General features: G+C 31.8%; 2 protein-coding genes across 2 annotated transcripts; one reads left to right on the top strand and one right to left on the bottom strand.

Annotated features, from left to right (window-relative positions):
• Positions 1–3083: 3083 nt before the first annotated feature.
• On the bottom strand, positions 3084–3970 carry LOC149531247 (transcription factor bHLH118-like). The gene is made up of 3 exons (XM_089808303.1): positions 3674–3970; positions 3235–3585; positions 3084–3149 (listed from the first exon to the last, which is right to left on the bottom strand). The coding sequence occupies exons 1-3, from the start codon at positions 3968–3970 to the stop codon at positions 3084–3086; spliced, it is 714 nt and encodes a 237-aa protein (XP_089664429.1).
• A 16046-nt stretch (positions 3971–20016) lies between these two features.
• LOC149531248 (transcription factor bHLH118-like) lies at positions 20017–21430 on the top strand. The gene is made up of 4 exons (XM_089808304.1): positions 20017–20310; positions 20404–20754; positions 20840–20901; positions 21316–21430. Exons 1-4 carry the CDS (start codon positions 20017–20019, stop codon positions 21428–21430), a joined length of 822 nt encoding a protein of 273 aa, XP_089664430.1.
• Positions 21431–23334: the final 1904 nt, after the last annotated feature.

Consider the following 23334-nt stretch of genomic DNA (forward strand, 5'->3'; position numbering starts at 1 on the left):
AAGGTGATGAAGCAAGCATGGTCTCGAATGGCTATGTGATAAGAAAATCTCCAAGTTGCTCTGATACCATGTAAGAATTTGCCTAAGGGCAAAATTCACCTAGGAACTAAGAACTCAAACACAAGCACATAGTAGACCAAAGAGAGAGAGAGTATGATCAGAATAACAATGTATTCGATAACTGGTTCATGAGAGTACACTAGGAGTGCTTGAATATAAAGGCCTCTGAGATACATCTAGAATGCCTCATAATCAGCACCATGATGTGTCATACAACCAAGAACATGTCCACCAGATATGGGTTATCCTCTATTAAGTACAAAAGTAAGTGTGGTGATGAGAGGATAAGCCTACAAGGGTGTGACGTGCAAAATAGTGTCGTAGACACCATGTGCTAAAATAGAGTTGCGTACTCCTATGTTGTCTACATGACAACTCAAAAGGTGTGCAAACTCCTAAGTGTCTCACAAATAAAAATAATAAAATAATGAAAAATAATAAACTAATACATTAACTTAAGTAAACTTAAGTAAGTTTAATAAGTAAATACTTATTTATACCAACACCTATTAAAAAAACTACAAATTATATGATGTTCTAGAGGAGAGAGTCCTCTTTTAGAATATATAACTTTTCTCCTAGTGAGAATAGATTTTTTTTGAAAAATGTGGTGGGAGATGAAAACTATCAATTTTAGGTGAGTTGAAATTTCAATCTGTATAAAAGAGAAAATATAGGTCTAAAGTCGATTTTCATTTTTGATTGTTCTAGATATATATGTTAGCTATAACGTAGTCTAAAATTAAAGGGAAATAAGTTTATTTTCATATATTTTTGTGGTGGGAAATAGACCCCTAGTTGTCAGCATTTTTTAGCACCTAAAAAATTATCTATAAAAATTAGGAAAAAATATATATCAATTCTTATTCCAAATAATTATTAAATATTATAATCCTAAAATTCATCCATTTCTACACATTTCATTAGTTTTTGACTAGTTTCCATAACCTTAAACTTATTGTCCACTTATGTTTGTTTCATCACTTAATTCTTTATCTCATGGGAGGTTCACTTAAAAAGCTTAAATAGTTCAATGGAATCGTCCATTCCTTAAAATAGCTAATATAATATGACATCACTCTTTGTTTGGCTTGAAATAGTGATATTTTGCCCTTAAATTTAAGAAAAATAATGGTTTTCCTTCCTTTGCATTAAGAGGGGAGATGGAAGAGGCTTATGTAGATGAAGATGCAAGGAGGGCTTCCAAGATTCCAATATTGGGCTTTACATTTATCAATTGGTTGAGTCTTTATAATGTATTCTTTGCCTTAGACCTACTTCTATTACTCTCAAATATAAGGGGGTTTCTCCAAAGCATTTAGGTTTCATTTAATATTTGGGAATAAATATGAGATTTCATTACTTTCTCTCCTTCCTAAGAATAACATACTATTGTTCCAACTTTAATTCCTAATCATCCACCTCATCAATACAAGTAGTCTTAGAATTTTCTCTATCTAACACACTAAGGGGAGGCAAATGAGTAGACATTTAGCTTTGAATTATTAATAAATAAAAATTTTAAGAGCCTTATGCAAAAATAGATTTTCAGATGGGCTTTTCCTATGATATTTGATCCTAGCCTTTGCAAAATGTAAAAGGCAATAAAGACCCTAACCTCTAGTATTGAAAATGGTTCAAGCGAGAAATATAGTTGTAGAAGAATATAGTAAATCATCCATCTAGATTAATCTACCCCATATCAACATTCACAACCTCTCTCCATACCACCTAAATTTGTGACGTATTCTAACTACTCATAGAGACCCTCACCAAAATCCTCCAAATGAGAGCATTCCCTTTCAATCGACATACTTTATCATTTTGACATGTCATATATTTTTGCCTATCTCCAAATTAGCAAAATAATAGGGCATTGGTAAACTTTGAAGAGTGAAAAAATTAAAGAATCCAAAAACGTCACCATCAAAGTGTGTTAGAGCCTAATTCTGAAATTTGTATTAAGATGGCAAACATAGAAGACTTTTATGGAAATCATGATACTACTAGACTTAGTGGATATTAGAAGAAATGATTAATGATATTAACTTCTTTTTTATAAGTTCTATCATAGCTTAATAAGACTCTAATATAATTGTCCAACCTATCTTCTTCCTACCACTCTATATTTTCCTTCACCTAAACACCCTATTTAACATAAATATCAAGCACGAATTATTATTTTCCTTTTATACATGTGATATATGACATTTTCATAGGAATTAATAATATCCTTAGAAGAATTTATCAAACTTTTAATGGTCTACAAAAGCATATTATTTCCTTTAATTATTCAAATTACCTTCTAATTGAACTTTTTGAAATTAAGATAATAAAGAAGAAAAAGCACCTGATATGAACCAATGCCTTCCCCAAATGGTTTCCTAAACTATATTGTAAAGCACAAGATTTAGAATGCTATTATAAACTATATTACTGAATAAATCACCAGATTTTCAAATCTAAATCATTTATTTGTTATCCTTATTTATACAATGTCAATAAATATGTGATTAAAAATGATTATGTGGAAAACTAAACTATATTGTAAAGCACAAGATTTGGAATGCTATTATAAAGTATATTACCGAATAAATCACCAGATTTTCACATCTAAATCATTTATTTGTTATCCTTATTTATACAATGTCAATAAATATGTGATTAAAAATGATTATGTGGAAAAGTGGGGAGAGAGAAAGAAAGACTATAAGAAAATCTTGACCAATGTATTAATACCTTCATATTCTATCTATATAAATCCAGTTTGGTCTATGTTTTCTTTCTAGACACTGTGTAACTAATCACAACCTTACCCATTAGAAAAGGAAAGCTCATGTATGTAAAAATCAGCCTTAATGTTGAAATACAGAGTCTTCATCTCATTATTTTTTGAACTAAAATCCCCAGATCGTCCCCCAATCATTTTTATATCTACCGACGTCAAGTAGTAATAACAATACAGAAGGCAAATCTTCTGATCTTAAACTTCCGACTGAACACACTAACATTCTGCCTATTGCTTATCCGATCAAATGATGAAGTTTAACATATAGAGTCTCCAAGTTAGAATTGATACGGTCTGTTATCTGCGGAATTAATATGAAATGCTTTCAGACTTTTGTAAAGAGTTGAGAATACATGCTAAAATGCTTTTATTTGTTGTTAAAATACCTTGGCGTGTATCGTATGGAAGACTTTTTCATCTGACACAGACGAAACAACACTGACAACTTCAACTCTACAATCTTCCAGCAACAGGAGAACATCAGACGAGGCAATCTGATTCTGGATCGAGTTTATATATACCTGAAAAGCAGCTGAACCAAAAGACTTTATTTTAACTGATGGGAAACCCTCATCTGATTCTTGGAATTGCACAGCCTTCGATATTTCAACGCCATTATACAAAGCTGCATCAAACTTGTTCTTCTCTCTTTCCTTTGTTAGATCTTTGATCTGTTGCTTCAGATAATGGACGTAATTATAAGCTTCTGCCAGTTGTTCTGTTATAGAACGCTTTCCCTACACAATATCATTTCAGATTCAATTTAGACAAAACAAAACCGACAAAATAAAACTATTTCACCTCTGAAATGAAATAAAATCATACCCGAATACTTTCTTCAGGAAGTAGTGACCTCAGCTCTGAGTAGAGGAAATTCATGTCCTTCCTTCGTTGCCTTTCAATCATTTTGTGACTTATCTGTTTTGTGGGTTGTTTGTCCACCTTCTTCACACGATTGATTGAATTAGGGTTACCAAAACCATTTTCTAAAGATTTCGTAAAGTAGAAATCCAGAGCGTTTTGGTTGTATGGGTTCTCTTGTTGAGATGGGAAAGAGCTGAAATTCCACAAGCTGAAATCCTTGCTTGTGTGGAAGGTCATGGTATATTGAAAATTGGTCATTAGGGTTGCTAGATTTTAAAACCGGGCTGGAAAAGATTCGCTGCAGAAAGGATAGAGGATTAGGGCACCTGACCTGGCAAGATGTTAGACAGGAATAAAAATGGGATAAAAGATTAGGGTTCGTCGATTTTCATCACAGATATAATCGTAGGTTAATCAAAATGGGGATTGCGAAATCTATACCAACTCATATTTTCCTCTACTCAGTAGGTCCAGAGCTTGAAGATTAACTAGAAAACGAGATCTGAATCAAATTAGATCTTTATGGACTGATATAAATTGGGGCAGAAGAGTTCAATAATTCAATATGTCAGAGATCAGTGTCTGTTACCTAACTTCTTCAAAGATAAATAGTGCGCCCTGAAATAAGAAATGTTTCCTGTATGGCCAGTGCACTGCTTGAATGAGGGCTGTAAATGTATTTTAAAAGTCTCTTATGAATGCACAGGATTTCCAACTTGGAATCTTATCTTTTCCCTTTTCCTATTTTTTAGTTTACATAATGTTCACTATGATAGCATCGCCGACAAGAACGGCAAGTCAATGACAGCATTTTAAATGCTTGTTTTTCACGTTGGAAAATTGACGACTTTTTATATTATGCCAGCGCATTTGTTGGAATCATGATCTAAAATATTTCTTAATCAAACAATTGGTTATACAACGCCCACCCTATTTCACAAATTGCTACTGTCTAACGGAATGGCAAGAATAATTTATAATAAATGGATGACAATTTCTGAATGGGAAGATACCAATTTGAGATTTTGATTATTGGTCAAGCTAAGATTGTTCTTCAAGGAGCGAAACTAGAGGAATTGCTTTAACTAAGCCAATCTCAGAGTTAATATCAGTTAAAGATAGTTACTTGAATAATATATCATATAAAAAAGAGTGTAACAGTAAACAAGATAATTTATATCTAAATTTTGTTTAGGGCAAATGTTGCTTATAACTTAAGCTATAGATTAGAATTTTTTTGTTGTGTTTATAGTATTTATAAAATTATTCTTACAAATAAAGGAATATTAACTGAATTATATATGGTAAGAAGTTCATATTATTAAAATATATAAGATATTTTAAAAGAGGGATATATATAAAAATATGAGAATAATCAAAAGTTAAGATCATTTAATTATGTCTTTTCAATGGAAAAACTAAGTGGGAGATTTTGTATTAACTATAAAATCAAAAGTTAAATAAAGTTTCATTGGTCCATCCTGAAAGTTGCTATCAAAGCTATGAAACCTCAATTGACACCAAAATGAAACCCCATTGACCCTATCAACAACTTATAGGAAAAAATATATAGAGGTTGTTTCTATCTACCTATTAGATATCTCTAAAATTGACTTAATCAAAGAAACTTGTATGTTGTTTGCGAAAAAGGCACAATGAATCAAACAAGTGGGTTTATCTCTTAACCATTGTTAGGTGATGAAGAAAACATAGCCTTGGCCTCCTCTATGTAAAGGGTGTTTGCATCCTCTTGGTTAACTTCTTACTCCTTTTTAGCTTTCTCATTGTCTTTTGCCTCTTCCTCTTCATCAACCTCTACCTCAACTTCCACTTTAGCTTCTATCTTTTCACCTTCCTCCACATTCACATCTTCTTGTTCACCTTCATCATGTTCAATCTCTTCTTCATCAATGTTGTATAATTCTTTTATTGGTGATTTTTTCTTTCCCTTTCACAACTTTACGAAGCTCTTATATTGATGTCATTGTTATAATTTATTTAAGTGGGTTTAGCTCCATATCTATTAATTAAATTAACATAATGTCTAAACATTTGACATTGAAATAATTCACAATAAGTGAATTTAGATCATATACTAAGTAAATAAATAGCTACAAGAAATCAAACCAGTAAATAAAATGCAGCTAACTAGATGAATAGACCACACAATACATAGGGAGAATAGGAACACTTTTAAATCTTCTTTAATCTCCATGAGCTTGTACACAAGAGGGATCCATTCAAAAAGGTGACTAGAAGAAACCTTGGTGGAGGTCACATCTTCTTTGAAAGTAATTGGAATATTTTCTCTCTCTTTCATTATTTCTCCCATGTTTCCTTGAGCTTTGACTGTAAATTATTGAGAGTCTAGGTTGTCCTTTCCATCATGTCCTTCGACTATGAACCAAGTTATGAAATATTTATATTAAGCTAAAACTAGTTATTGATTATATTATCCAAGTCACTGGTTGCTTCTTTTTATCTAGTTTTTATAGATCATTTATCTAGTCATCCATTATTTCCTAATTATTAAACTTTTAGGGAAAAATCATTAATCACATCCTACATACTCTCATCATTGATCCTTGTGTCGAATCAACTTCTTTCTTCTCTACCTCAACCATTACAAACAACCTATTAATAACTTTTTTTTATGAAATTTGATGTTGTGGAATGAGCTATTTATAAATCACATGTTACCTATGGTAGAAGACACAAAGCTTGTTTACTTTACACCTAGTAATGTCCAAGTCATAATGAAACATTTCTAATTGTTATGTGGAGCCAAGTAACTATTCCATACAAAGTAGGGGCTAAAAGGTATTCTAGCTAGGTTACAATAGGGTAGGAGGGGTTTTAGGACTTGGAAGGGGAATTCATAGTAGAAATTTAAGGAATTTTGGTCGACTCTAATGATAAAGAGGAAGAAGAGTATTTAGAAACCACAACCAAGATCACTTTAGGCTCTATGCTAAACAATTTGTATTTAAACTTCCTAAGAAGGTTGAGTATGGTATATATGGGGGTATTTTAGTGAATGGGTGGGGTGGAGTAAATTTTGGGTTTTTGAAAACTATAGTGAGGGATAGGTTAGAGCTCACTTAGAGAGTAAGATCAAAATTAAAGATATAAGGCCCTAATGCAAGGATGTCTCTCTTTTTTATTCTTTCTAACATTAAATTTAGATATGGAGGAAAAATTCCCAAATATGAAATTAAATTTAAAATGCCTGCAAAAATATTTAACATGGGAAAGATACTCGAGTAAATAATTTTAAATTTACCTTCCAATATTATTAACTTGATGAAAATTACTATTAAATCCTTTTGTTATCCAAGAATATCCAATGTGTTGAAACTATTATGCAATTGTAGCACATGTTCCCCAAGTTTGAGGAGCTACTTCATGTCTAGCTTGTACTATCCATTAAAATCATGAAGAATCGCATTTCCCTTTGAAAGGAGGCTCATTATCACAATGATGGTTTTTATTGAAACTTTTCTATTATGCCAAGGCTCTTTAATTTTTTTTTTGATAGGACTAACCTCGGTCAATATGACTCATCTACATGATGTTCCAAACAACCAATATACTCTTAAACTCTTTAAAAGAGTCAAGCATGATTTTAATCATCCCTCTACCCATATTATAGATAGATAAATCATTATGGAAAGAACAAACACTTTGATACAAACAAAACTAGAGAAATGATTGGAGATATAACCAAATACTTGAGCATCAAAGAAAGTACACAACCTTTCATAAAATCATTAAAATTAATTGATAGTGTCATTATTAAATCCCACAAGGTACCACAATCCATGAGTATATTTATAATACATTTTTATATGATTGTGTATCAAATATTTAGAGAAATGTTTTGGAGATCACACTTTGTGAACCATCCTCAAGATGAAAAAGAGAACAATACTCGAGAGATAGAATATCATGTCCAATCTCTAGAGGAGAAATCTTCAAAAAAAATTAGTGTTACCATACTTGATGATTTTTCTATTTCCTTGCATGATAGAAAACTCAACCCTATGATACATCACCTAAAATTAATCTATATGGGCTATAGAAGAGTGAAGTTAACTTAATAGGAAATTAATTTTGTACTCATGGTGTCTCTTATAGAACCACACCCTCTTTCTTAACTTGAATTAACAAAATATGATCTTTCAAAGTTTAATTTGATGCTTTCTAAATAGGTGAGAGACCACTTAACAATATTTTTAATACCTAAAATGGGAGATTTATACTTGCGGAGGCAACTTTATAGTCAAAATCTTCTAGAAGTATCCCAATCCAAAGAGGAAGGGGGAGGGGGTTTAATGGTTGAAGCATGGTAAATATTATTCATAATTGATATTTTTAAGATTAGGGTAAAAACTAGTTTTGAAGGGGCCCAAAACCATTTAACAGAAGCTAGAAGTACCCATTAAGCATTGCAAGGTTTTACAAGGCCCCGAAACTTGAAATTATAGCAATAAACACAAAAAAAAAAAAAAAAATTATAGGGACCTAAAACCACAAATTTAAACCAAACATAAAAGCATCTAGGTTTTACAAGGACTTGTAATGTAAAGTTTAACCAAAGTTGGAAAATAAAAGGTAAGACCAAAAAACCACATAGACTAGCTACCAGCACACTAGCACTCCTGAATAACAACTACAATAGCTCTTTAATGATTTTCACCACCTCTTTACCTACCTCTATAGTACTTTGGATAATATCAGTCATGGCTAAAGCAGGAGCCTTTAGAGCCTCAGTGACCTTTTTCATCATGTTATTCTTAATTCTCTTCCTTGGTTCTCCGAGACTTCCTACCCCAACATTTTTTAGAGAAATAATCTCCACATTGCTCTTCTCACCCAGACATAATTCATAATTAATATTGTTGAACATGGAGTCAAAAATATATATATCTACAAACATCTTTAATATTTCAAATGTGGTTATTACTTTCCTTGCATAAGACTTGCTAGAGTGATTAGACATTTTCTAATTAACTCAATTTTACTTAAGCTAAAATTTAGGCATATACTAATTAATTATTTTATCAATTATTATAATGAAACTTAGGTTTTACCTTTTAGGGTTTTGATCTCCTTTATAAGGATTGATCTCTTTGTAATTACTCATTCATTCACTTTTGATTAATAAAAATAAATATTTTTTTCTCTTCAAGAATGTCAACTCTCTAGATCTATGAATTCCAACCTCATCAACTATGGAGGAAAAATTGATGGTCTTTACATTGTCAAGTATTCATGTTTTTGTCATAAAAATTTGTTGATGGTGTTTTTACTATATCTTGGGCATACAAAAGTATTTTTTGACAAATCTTATATCATTTGAAATATTTGTCCAATCCCATCATGATGGTGTAGGTTCTTTGGACTTTTGATTCTATTTTGCTACCTATTTATGTAGTCAAAGCTAGGGGTTCTACTTTTCCCTCTGGGAGAGATATCTTAAGCATCTAATCTTTGTGAAATATTTATATCATTTTAAGGGATTTTCTATAATCTTTCTAGTGATGCTATTTTTTTTTTTTTTCCAGATTCTACTCAAAATACATTCAATTTAATTTTTTGGCATTTTTGCATTTTGGTGGATATCTTGGTTGTTTCACATCTGTAGATCATTTTTGTTTCTTAAGATAATTAATCATGGGTTGTAATATCTATTATATTAGCCTTATATATCTTTTAGTCTATGTAAAAATCATTTCTATGTATTCTTGCAAATTTAATGAGATAAAGCACCATATTCCACTTATTTTTGTTTCATTTTTTCACCTTTTTTTTTCATTTGATTCAAGCACACTCATCTGAGGACAATCATATAGATGACTATAGTTTTGTGATTTATTATCTATTTTGAAATGTTTTAAATGTAGTATTCTCATTAAAGTGCCATGGGGGTTCAATGTTTTTCCTTTTTTTTGATTCTTCCTTTGTCCAATAATTGTCCCTCCTATGGCACTAGCCTCATGACATCTCTAAGATTGACCACCTCAGTACACACATATGTGTTCTTTTTGGCATCTTGATTGTGGTTCCTTCACATGAAGATCTATTCGACCACTTTTCCAATTGCATGTCACCTCACCCTTCTCTGCATTAGTAGGAGGTTTCGTTGATTGGTTCTTATGCTTACTTGGTTCGATGGAGTGAGCTATGTATTTAGTTTTTTTCCTATGTTCTAAGCAGATGCAGTGGTTGGGTACCTTTTTATTTTGATGAGATAGATCATTTACCATATAGAAACTTGTCTTTTCATACCTACTTTTCTTACAATCTTCTATTTTTTATTGATAAACTCTTAAGGCTTTGGTGTTTCATGACATACATATCTTTGAGTTCATTGTTTTTCCTTTGTGTGTCTCCTAATTTGAGTAGTATCTTCTAAGAGTATTCATCCGTATTATAGTCTTCTCTACTTGGTCAAGTTCTATTGCTTCGGAGGTTCTTCAGATCAACGGTTACTTTTGATAGAGTTTGCAGCTCATGTATGCTTCAGTTGTGTTCTACATGATCTTTTTTCTATTCCTATCTTCTAGGAAAATATCTTGTTTGGAGGCTTCTTCAGTCCTTCACTAGTCTTTCAAAAAATTCATGTCATCTCGGAGTAGGTTTTTTCCCATTTGGTTTTCTCCATTTCTCCTTTTTAAGAAGATTTTGTTATGCTTGGGTACATCATTAGGATTTGTTCTCAAGACCCAAATCTACTTTTAGTAATAGTTTCTATGTTTTTTGCTACTCCCTAAGTTTCTCTTAAGGGAAAGTGTTGAAGTAATTATATATTTTCTAATTAATTCTATTTCACTTAAGCTAAACTTTTGGCATATAATAATTATTTTCTTAATTAATTATTATAATTCAACCTAGGCTTTCCTTTTTAGGGGTTTCATCTCCTTTATAAGTATTGATCTCTTTTTAATTACTCATTCATTCACTTTTTATTAAGAACAATTAATCTTTTTTCTCGTGAAGAATGTCTTCTTTCTAGCCATCCATAGTTTTTTCTTCTCTCTTTCTATGATAGGTGTTTGGTGTAGGTGATTATTGGGAGCTGGGGGCTTGAGATTTAATAAAAGTCAATAATAAGAAAACTACCATAAATGAGTGAGTTTTATCACACATTTTATTAAATAATAATAAGAAGATTTAGGAAAAATAAATTAGTAAAACACAATTTCAATTCTTTTAATGAAACCCAATACTATTTAATAAAAACCACCAACCTCTATATTAACATAAATAAATAATAATAGAAACAAAAAATATGGTTAATATACTCATTACTCTTTTAAATAAGGAGTAGTAACTCACCAATTAGATCCTATTTATTTAAAAATTTCTAGAGTAATTATCTTTTGTGATAGATTGTGTATTGGCATTGACATGTAAATTGGTGGATATTTATTGGTTGTAAGGTGAAATACAAATTTGTGGAGTATTTGGTTTTCATTGATGGAGACATATGAACAACACTAAGATGGACTTATTAGTAAGATAAGGCATATGATCAATTTGATCAGGAAAATAACTAAGTGATGTAACTAATATGCAAGAGGACCAACTACAAGTTAGATATTTTAATGGAGATCATGATGTAATCTAAATCAAGTGGAGCAATCATACTTGAAGTTTCTTCATAATACATGAAGAGTATGTCTATAAATCTCAAGGTAAAATTATGATAGGTGAGCAAGGTCATAAGTGTTAGAAATGGTGAAGGATATATACCTTATGTTCTTTAGCTACTGACGATGTTATGAGATAAGAATGTGTGATGATTTGTCTTAGTTATTTGAAGAAGAGTTGAAGTGGAAAATGTCCAATTGAAACAAGTATGAATAAAGGATTCCAAAAGATGTTGGAAAATGTTAAACATGTTTTGATATCTCTTGGTAATATCACATGAAACCCTTAATACGGGTTAAGGAAGTGATTTAAAATATGTTAGGTACATCAAGATACATAAATTGCATGTGCTATATCCATGAAAAGTGTAAAATTTGAATGGATGGAAACATTTAAGTGACATTAGGACTATGTATTTGTATATTTTATTTTGAGAGAATGTATGTTGAATATGGAGATTGTGGTCGATGAAATTGGTTATTATAGAGGGACCTGTCAAGGTGTGAAGAAGAGAATGAGTAGAGAACAATATCAGAGTAGATAGAGAAGATTTTCTCTGAAGAAAAAAATTATTTGAACATCATTCAACTTGTTCCCTAATAGTTTCATCAAGGTAAATGCCTTAAATAGGTGGACTCTAACATTTATATATGTAAACTATCCTTTAATAGATTGGACTCTAAGAAGGAGTTGTAAATCTTTTTGTGAGACAGATCCTAAAAGATCTTTGTTGTACTCCTAATAGTCTAAAAATCACTCCTAATAGGTTGAAATTATTGTAAGGGCATTTGTAGCTCCTAATAGAAAAAACCACTTTATTGTAGTGAAGGTCTTGTAGGTTTCATCTTCACCATGGTTTAATTCCTCTTGGAAGTGGTTTCTAAATATAAAATTTTGCGTGTTATGTATGTTACATGTTTTTTTGATTGATATTATATATTTCTCTTTCATTTCAATAGTTATATAATATGTATTTTGAGAGATACTTCTAAATTTAATCAGATTAGTGGTTGAAATGTAGTTTTCCTATTTTTATTGATTCACCACCCTCTCAATGTTTTTTTAAAATAATAAATAGTATTAGAGCATAGGCCCTCAAGGAGATAGGCTTAACCACTAGAGGAAATGATCCTTAAGATCAACATGGATAGACATAGGTATGACAACAATCTTAAAGAAGAAACTAACATAATCAATGAACTACAGGAAAAGATAAGGAAATCAATTTCCATAAGAAGATAACTTACTAAGAAGTGACATGAAAGATAGAACTAGATTAAGAAACTATGAAAAGGTGGTACGTATAATGAATATAAAGAATTAACTACATAATATATAGATAAGAACCACAATCTTAAAGAGAGGGTTGCAAATCTAAACACAGAACTTGAAAGTTGGGAATAAATGTGATTGAAGTCTTGGAATAAAGAGACCTATAGAAAATGCAAGAAAATATGTTCAAGATAAAAAGAAGGTTACTAAAGATGCACTAAAGGAAAATGATGAACAACTCAAAAAGCCAAGATGCAAGATGACATTTCTACAAAGGCACATGTAGGATATTGTTCATAAAAATTTTCAAGTTGTAAATAGGAATGGAAGACATAGGGAGGAAATGAGAAACTAAATAATTAATTGAAGGTATAGAAGGAAGAAAAAGTAATATTGTAAAAGATGAATGAGAGTTCTCAAAAGCTTACCTAATAACTAGTAATTGAAGGGAATATAAACATACAACTAACACACCTGCAACTTTTCAAGCAACAATGAATAGGGTTTTCCATCCTCATTTGAAGAAATTTATACTTGTCTTCTTCAATGATATCTTGGTGTAGAGTAGATGTTGGTAGGAGCACTTGGTTCACCTTGACACAGTGTTGGATATATCGGGTAGAGAGTCCTTGTATGCAAAGGAGTTGAAATGTGATTTGGGTATGACAAACTTGTTTTATTTGGGTCACATCATTAGTGTATAAGGCATATGCATGGATCCTAAAATGATTCATGCCATTGTTGAGTGGCTTTCACCAGTGAACCTTACATAGTTAAGGGGCTTTATGGGATTAGGTGGTTTCTATAGGAGGTTTGTGGATGGATATTCCAGGTATGCAACACCCTTGATAGAGATTAGAAAGGGAGCTTTCTTTTGGGCTCCTAACGCATAGGAGTGTTTTGATAAATTTAAGGAGTTAATGACTTCCTCTCTAGTGTTAGTGTTACTAGATTTCAACAAACCTTTTGAGATACACTGTGATGCTTCTAAAGAGGGCATTGGAGCAATACTTATGTAGGAGAAGCACCCTATTACTAATGAGAGAAAGAAATTAAGAGTTCTAGAGTAGAGCTTTAGCATATATGATAAGAACATGTTGGCCATTAAGCATTCTTTGCCTAAATTCAAGAAATATTTGGTAGGTAGCAAATTTTGTATCAAAACCAATTGTACTATCCTAAACACTTTTTGGGGTAGCTAGATCTCCATGATAGGTAGTATAAGTGGGTGATCAAGTTATAGTCCTATGACTTTGATATTACATATTTTAAGGGGACATAAAATGTAGTTGTTGATGCTTTATCACGTAGGCCCCATTTGAGCTTATTGACAAATTTATTAGAGGATTGGAGACATTTGATCTTTGCAAAGTATACAATGGATGGATGGACAGTCAAATTCATAGATGGAACTATTCAAGAAAATAGATATAACCTTGTGAATGAGCTCATCATTTGCAAATGGTATATATTTTTGGTTCTAGGCTCAATAATGAGGAGGATGGTTTTGAAATCTTCACATGATTCACCTATGGTAGGACATCCTAGTTTCTAAAAGACATACCAATATATTAGAGAGTGCTTCACATGGAAAGGACTTAAAGTAGAGGTACTTTAGTATGTTAGGGAGTGTCCCACCTGCAAGTAGAATAAGTAGGAAAACTCCTATCTAGCTGGTTTACTTTAGCCACTTCTCATTCCTTATTGGAAGTGGGAGTGTTTATCTATGGACTTCATCATAGGACTTCCTAGAGCCCAAGTCAGGGACTACATATATATGGTTGTGGATTGCCTTACAAATTTTGCAGACTTGTTTTTGATCATGTTACATACATTGCTACACAAGTGGTAGAGTTGTTTTTCAAGGAGATATTCAATTACATGGCTTACCTCTAAGCATTATGAGTGACAAAGACAACAAGTTTATGAGTCACTTTTGGTAGGAGCTATTCAGCTTGTGTGTGATAGAGCTCACTCTAAGTACTAGCTACCACCCTTAGACAGATGGTCAGATAGAGATAGTGAATAAATGGGTAGAGGGATATCTCAAAAATTATATAGCAGGGCAACAAAAGTCATGGGTGAAGTGAATTTATCTCTATGAGTATTACTACAATACTACTTATCACATGTCTATTTAGATGTCACCCTTTATGAACCTGTATGGGTATGAGGCACCCAATTTTATGGATCTACTTTTGACTGAAAATAGAGTGCCCAATGCAAGTGATTTGTTATAGGAGAGTCAAGACATTGTTAAGACTCTCAAGGATAATGTAACCAAGACCCAGAATCAATAGAAGTAGTATGCAAACTAGAAAAGGACTAAAAGGACTTTTGAGGTTGGAGATATAGTGTACCTTATGTTGTATCCTTACTGTCCATCCACTCTCAACAAGAGTGATGCAAGGAAACTTAAGCCATGATACTATGGTCCATTCAAGATTATCAAAAAAGTGGGAGAGGTGGCTTATGAGTTAGATTTTTTGGTGGAGAGCAAGGTGCACAACATTTTTCATGTGTCACACCTCAAGAAGGTGCTAGAACATCAGGTTGTTCCTTCCATAGTGCTTCCACCCTTGGATGATGAGCGAAAATTGGTATTGGTGCCAGAAGCTATCATTGATTTTAGCGAAAGAAACTTGAGGTGGCATACTATAAGGGAGTATTTGGTGAAATGGAAGGACCTACTAGTTTAGGATACAACATTGGAGAATGAGGATATTTTACAACATCCAGACTTGAAGTTTTTTCAAGAAAAGAAATTTTAGGGAGGGTAGACTGTAATGTCCCTATCCTTTTAGCATCTCAGTGGAGTTATTAGCCTTTACATTCTCTGAAGGCTAGGTGAAGAAATAAGGTGAAATTGATTAAATTAATTTCTTATAAAGTCATCAAAAAAATTAAAATTAAAAGGTGACTTTATATTTAAATAATTTAATTTTCTAGAAGCGCAATTAATTATTGTATTGCAAGTAGAAACTTCAACTTCTAGAGAGTGCATTTTCTAGAAATACAATTAATTATTGTATTGGAAAGGGGGAAGCTTCTAGAGAATGCAATTAAAAAATATTTTATTTTCTTCTAGAAGGGTCAAGGTAAAGAATAAATAGAGTGGAGAGCTTCATTTTTAATGATCTAATTATTGTGAATTGCATTTGATATAAACTTGGGAGAAGAAACTAAGATTTCTGATTTCAGTTAGCCATTGGAGAATGTCAACTCTTTAGTGTTGCAACCATTTGAGGTGGCGAAGTATCCACTAAATTTGGCATTCAAGAGAGCTTCATTTTGGAGTTCTATTTGTGCTTAAATTGGAGGATATATATTGGATGCTATAGTATGCATGCACGATGTCATGCTACAATATTTATGTTTGATTCATTTCCATTCTTAGGAATCACTATTATTAGGTTCCTCTTACAACTATTAGTAGTTAGCATTGTAATTTTTAGGCATATGATTTTTCTATGATAATTCAAAATCAGATTTTGGCATTACTATAGTCATTATTATAAGCATATTTGTCTTCAAAAACTCATAGCAAAATTATACATGAGAATGAATTCAATAAAGGAGATACATGTTGCATACCATTTGTTTGACAAAATTTCCATCTAATAGCACATATGATCAACATAATAATTGCATGTCAATCAGCTATAGCTATCTATTCCATATGTAGTTTTCATGTATATGCATACCATTTTGCATACCATTTATTTGACAAAATGTCTATCTAAAAGCACATATGATTAGCATAATAATTGCCTGTCAATTGTTTGTCAAAAAGTCAGTTGGCTATAGGTATGCATTATGTATCTAGTTTCCATGTATATGCATTGAAAATACCAAAAAAAATGCACTTGCATATTAGTTCATTGTAAGGGGCATTGTAATACCATTTTAGAACATTCTAAATTTCTTAGCCCTAAAAGACATCAGACGAGTTTTTGACAATATTCCTTGAGCTAAAATCAGTCAGTTTGGGCAAGGAATATTACATTTTCTTCATCACCTTTATCTTCTTCTTCTTTATCCTCTCTCCCTTCAAAAAATCTCTCCTAAAGCTTCTTCAAAGGTTTTCTTAATTCCTTATCACAATAGCTATCTTAAAATCAATAGTGATTCTTGATTTGGCTTCCTCATAGTTTACAAATGATGGGGCACTCTTGTCAACTTCCTTTACTAGTAAAGGTGTATTAATTGTAGATGGCTCATCTACATTTAATTCATAAGAAAAGGGCTTTAACCATTTGACCCTAGGTATGGCTTCTTACACATGTGTGTAATATGCATCAACATAAAGAAAACATCAAATTGTAGTATTATTCAACTAGTGATATAGGAATCTTTAGCCTTTGTTTCATAGACTTCTTGAAGTCCTCAAAGTAGCTTGTCATTACTATTTCAAAATTTTCTCCAAATCAAAGAATATGTAGACAAGTAGTGAACCAAATTTTCATTGTGAATTCTTTGTCTTTCTTATGCCCTCCAAGTTTTTTGATAATTGCTAAAGTTGTAACTTGACAAGGTCATAAGTGTGGTCTTTCTTCACTATCTTGTAACCCAAATCCATAGCCATGAATGATACACTATTCATTATGCTCTATTGAAAGAATTTGTAAGAAATTAGTCTCACTCCAAAGTCAATTAGGGGATCTAAATTTGTATCTATGGGTATCCCACTCTTATTCCACACTACCCTCATATTTCTCTAAATTACCTCATTTGAATCACTTTACATAGTTTTAGGTTTGTCTAGGGTTGAATACCCTGATACTTAATGGATGATCCTTTTGGTGATCTTAATAGGTCCATTTTCCAACCAAATGAAATTATTATAAATACGGCTCTAAATAATGCACATCCAATCATTCTTAAAAACTTGAGGAAAATCTAGGGCATGATTTAACCTTTTCAGTTTAACAATCTTGTACTCTTCCCTCAAAACTCCATTATCACATAATTTTATGTATGCATCTCTTATTCCCATGTCTCCTACATCTCCTATCTTTCTAGTGTAGGGACATCTAACAACTTGTATCATTAATACATTTTGTGGTATCATCGATAGCACACTAGATGAGTCTCCCTTATATGCTATCTCAGGAATAGCTCAGAAGGGTGATTGTCTTTAAACTTCATTATTGATCAATTGTACAATAAAATCTTCTTTTCCATCCCTCTTAACATTCACATAAGAGTTAGATTCCATTATATATAACTAAGGTTTGCAAGAATTTAAACAATGTAGCTCGACAATAGTGGAATACCTTCCGAGTTTGATGAATGATAACAAGCAGTAGCTAAATCTAGTTTGAAAATACTTGAATCTTTCTCCTCAGTTTGTCTTATGCTCTTTGTGCTCTCTTCAGTCTTTTATGAATATAATTGAGTTGAAAATTGACTATATAACCCTTGATATTTGGCAATAAATGCTTAATGCTTATACAATTATAAGCTTGGCTATCATAAGATTTCCCACTCACTCAGTTTATACACATGATTTCCACTATGCTCGGTAATCACAACAAGCTTAGCCACTACTAATATAATTCCATCACTCAACAACAACATGAAAACTAACAAAACTATATATTTCTTACAATTTCTAACCAATATATTGTATCTTAATTCATGCATATATAATCTTTTCAGAACTCAGATTCTTGGAATTGATGCATGAAATAACTTTGAAATATTAGTCCCACACATACCTTATGATTCCTTAGTTGGGAGTGATGTGATCACCTGATCCACTTCATCTAAACTTGATGTTTCAATCTTCCTTCTTCTTCCATGTTTTGTTCATCTTCACTTTCACCTTTTCAATATTGACCTTTTCTTTTCCTTTATTGGTACTAGTGCTCGATGTTGGTGATCTGGTTGGACAACTAGTGCTAACATGACCGGTTTTCAAATAGCTAAAGCATGTAATTTTACTCAACCATATATTATAGTTGCCTCTGAAATGTGTTATAATGCAATTCTTAGGAACATGTCCATATTCTTGGCAATAGTGATAATTGAAAATTATGTTGTACCTTTGTCTACTTGTTTTATGTCCAATTGGCATTAAATATGCATTCATATGCTTTATGTCCATACTTCTAACAATTATGGAAATATCCTTAAAATCTTTGTGTGCTTAATGTCTTGGTCCTCTAGTCATGTGCCTAATGTCTTTGCTTGTTGCACTTATGATAGTAACCCTTGAATTTCTTCTTAGTATTCTAATTTGCATTGTTGCTCCTCCAAACATTTGTTGTATGAGCTAACCTTCCAAAATTATGACAAATGGGTTTTTAGTTCTTAACTTTTTTATTTATTTATTCACCAATTTTAGATGATTCTCGTTCCTCGGTACCGAGGTATCCTAATCTAGCAGTATCATTGTTGGATCTAGTAGATCTCATCAATCTCACCAGGTTTGTTGAAACTTTTAGAAAATTCCTTTTCTAGTATCAGCTCATTCCTTAGTTGTTCATTTTGTAAATTCTAAGGTTGTGATCTCAATGTTTTTTTTTTCCCTCATGATATACAATTTTTGAGAAACTGCCATCCATTAATTACAAATTATCGAATTACCACTATTGTTATTCTTCTACACGATATTGGCTTTCCTTCACAGTAGCAACTTGTGAAACAGGTTGGGCGTTGTGAAGCCAAATCTTTAATTGAAAAGATTTCAGATCAGGATTGGGGCCAAACAATGCTAAAATAGTACACCAAATGTGATGGCGTAACATAAAAAGTAGTCGATTTTCCAGTGTGAAAAACAAGCATTAATGCTGGCAGTGACACCATCGACTCAGCGTCCTTTTCCGGAAAATGTTGAACCGATTTCCTTGTTAACAACAAGAATAAATAAATAGAGGAAATGCTGAAAGACTGGATTCCATGTTCGTAATAATGTGTAATCATAAGAGTATTAAAATACAGATACACGATTAATCGATCCATTTACACTTTACAGACTCCATTCATGCAGTGGGAACATTTCTTATTTCACTGGACACTGCGTATCTTTGAAGAGGGTAGGTAACAGACATGGATCTCTGACAGACTGAATTATTAAACTATTTTGCCCTAATTTTGATCAGTTGACAAAGATCTAATTCGATTGAGGTCTTGCTTTCTAATTAGTTTTTAAGATCGGGACCCATTTAGTAGATGAAACTATCGGTTGGTAAAGATTTTGAGATCCCCAGTTCGGTTGTCCTACTAATATATCTCTGATGAAAATCAACAAACCCTAACATTTATATCTCTTTTAAAGCCCATCTCAGATCTGCCAGGTCAAGTGTAGTCCTTTATCCTTTTTGTAGTGTACAGCTAATTTCTACCCTGGTTTTAAAACCAAGAAACCCTAAATGAACAATTTTTCTTATACCATGACCTTCCACCAAAGCAAGGAATTTGACTTGTCGAATTCAAGCTTAATCTCATCTCAACAAGGGAAAACATACGGAAATGTTATGGATTTCTACTTAGGGAAATCTTCAGAAAAATGCTTTGCTAACCCCAGTTCAAGTAGTATTGAGAAGAAGGCAGGCGCACAGCCCACCAAACAGATTATTCACAAAATGATTGAAAGGCAGCGGCGGAAAGACATGAATTCTCTCTTCTCCGAACTCAGATCTCTGCTTCCGGAAGAGCGTATTCGGGTAGGATTTCAATTCATCTCATGGCTGAAATGTTTGAATTGAACTTGATGGGTTTTATTTCGTTTGAATTGAAATTGGATGGATATTATGCAGGGAAAGCGTTCAGTAACAGACCAACTGGAGGAAGTTGTTAATTACGTTGGTTATCTAGAGAACAATATCAAAGATCTAACAAAGGAAAGAGACAAGAAGAAAACCCTATCAGATTGCTGTAAAGCCGTCGAAATGTCCAACCCTCTGGAATTCCATGAATCAGATGAGGGTTTCCCATCAGTTAAAATAAAGTCATTTGGTTCATCTGTATTTCAGGTATATATAAACTCGATCCGGAATCAGATCGCCTTGTCCGATATTCTTATGGTGCTTGAAGAATGGAGAGTTGAAATTGTTAATGCTGCTTCGTTTGTGACTGATGAAAACGTCTCCCATACCATATACGCCAAGGTAATTTTAACCCAACAACGGCTTGATCAGTATATAAAATTCATTCTCTTTAAAACGCTGAATGCATTTCATTTTAATTTCACAGGTTACAGACCATAGCGATACTGATTTGAGCACATTATATGTAAAACTTCGGCGTTTGATCGGGTAAGCTTAAGTCAGAATGTTGGACTATTGGATCATAAGTATAGGATCACAAGATTTGCTTTCTGCTTCCAAGAATAAATTGACATTTGCTTCCTGTTTTAAGGAAAACAAGGGAGATTATGTTAATTTCTGTATTGCTCCTACTTGGCATCTGTCATGGACGATTAAGAGATTTTTAATTCAAATGTTTAGTGTCTATGAAGCCTGCGTATTTCATTAGTATTGGGAACTTACATATATATATGTGTGTGTGTTTGTGTGTTGTTTTTAATGAACAAGGCTGTTATGAGTTGAACTGTTGATAGAAAGCAAACTGAAACTAACTGGATAGAGATAGTTAGCATCACATATATCAACTAATACATAGGCGAGGATCTTTTTGTACACCTGTGTTATGAATTATAATAACTTCAGGTCTGTAGGAATACGAATTATAACAAGCTTAGACGATACGAAGATCCAAAGCAATTCTTCTAGTGTAGCTTTTCAAGAAAATTTTGTATATGGTAGGAACATCTTAGATAGTTAAGGTCTGTTCGGTTTGTGGGATTTTTATATAAATTGGGATTTCTATATAAATTATGGTTTAGCCAAATCAAGGTTTTGTAAATCTTTATTCTCATTTTTGGGATTTTGCGTGTGAAGACACATTTTTATGCATAAGCTTGAAGTTGAAGGCAAATTTTAAAAAGTAGTCCAATCTATTGTTTTTACACTCCTTAAAAAACATAACCAGCTTTTGATTTTTCAATTCCTACTTGCTAGTAGGAAAGTTGAAGGCAAATTTCAAAAGGTAGTCCAATCTACTGTTTTTACACTCCTTAAAAAACATAACCAGCTTTTGATTTTCAATTCCTACTTGCTAGTAGGAAGTTGGAAAACCTGATTTTGAGACAAAATTAGAAGTCCCGTAATTGCATTTTGCCAATTTTGAAACAAACACAAAAATTTTCAAATCCTGAATTCAAAAAAGCCAATTCCTATAATCTTCCAAGAACCAAACAAACCTTTAAAGGAATTCTTAGTGTTGCTCTTTATATAACAATCCTAGATGATATGAAATTTCATAGAACAAGTAGCACATATGAATCTCATATTAGCTTAGTAAATGTAATTGAGTATCTCTGAATAACAATCTTCAATGATAAGACAATTCAAGATTGACTTAGCCAAATCAATATTTTAAATATCTTTTTCTAGATGGCAACCCTAGATGGTATGAAGATCTTAAATTGAGAGAGCCAAAAGAATTATTCAGTGTGATTCTCTAGACAATTACCTTAGATAATATGAAGTATGATTCTGTAGACAATTAAATTAAATAATATGAAGACTTCAGACGGGCCTACCAAAGGTAAGTCTTTTAATGTCCTCTAAATAACAACCCTAGTTGATATGGGCTCTCAAATTGATTTAGTACACCAATTATTTTAATGTTATTTATCACTTTTATATAGAACAATGCCTTTACATAGCTAGTTTTATAGTTTTTAAATAATTTATATGATGAAAGATCTAAGGTTGAGTGGTTGAAATAAAAAAAAGTTAATAGTTATTTTGAATATTGCATTATATTTCTTTCTTAAATTATAATATATGTTAAATAATAATTATTAGTATTAGATTACAATGTTTAGATAACCACTTTTATACTATGATAAGTAAAGAAATTAATTTCAAATAACTTAAGTTAATCGTCTTTAAATAGTTTAATCAATTTATTGTCTATTTTTAGATAGTATTGTTATTTCATGTTAAAACAGTATTAATTTCATATATAAAAATAATATTCATAAATATTTTGATTAGACTTATTGATAGATGCAACATTTTTAATTTGGTTCAATTTTTATTTTTATTTTTAATTCATGAAAGGTGACAAATTTGAACTAGTTACATAGGATTTGATAAAATATCTAGAATATGAAAAATGAAATAAGAATATTGTGATTAAAGAAAACTTGATTTCACTAAAAAAAAGTGGTAGCCAAAGGGAGAAAGTAAGGTAACTTCCAACTCATTTGAGGAAGTCATATTTTCCTTTTAAACTATAATGCAAAAAATAATCTAACAATCAAGCATGTCTTCTCTAAAACATATGATCTATAGCTATAGACTTGCATTGTGTCATGTACAATTCAAAAACAATCTTCAAAATGCATTTATCTGAACTGAACCATTATACTTGAAAAAAAATCAAGATTTAGATTAATTTTAAGATATTATACTTCCTATCCTTTTTATGTTAGCTAATAATTTGAAATTAATTCTCTTCTATATCAATAAGGTGCACATGAGAATCTTGTACAATGTATGAAATTATCATATATTGATTAAAAGTATAATTTATTTTTATTGCTAAAAATGTCATTAATTCGTACTCTTTTCTGAATGGTGTGTTTATTCCTAGAAGAATTGAGACCTTACGAGTAT

The sequence above is a fragment of the Cupressus sempervirens genome, chromosome 11 (genome assembly GCF_028749045.1).
Source record: "Cupressus sempervirens isolate cs-2001-9-10 chromosome 11, ASM2874904v1, whole genome shotgun sequence".
NCBI lineage: Eukaryota > Viridiplantae > Streptophyta > Pinopsida > Cupressales > Cupressaceae > Cupressus > Cupressus sempervirens.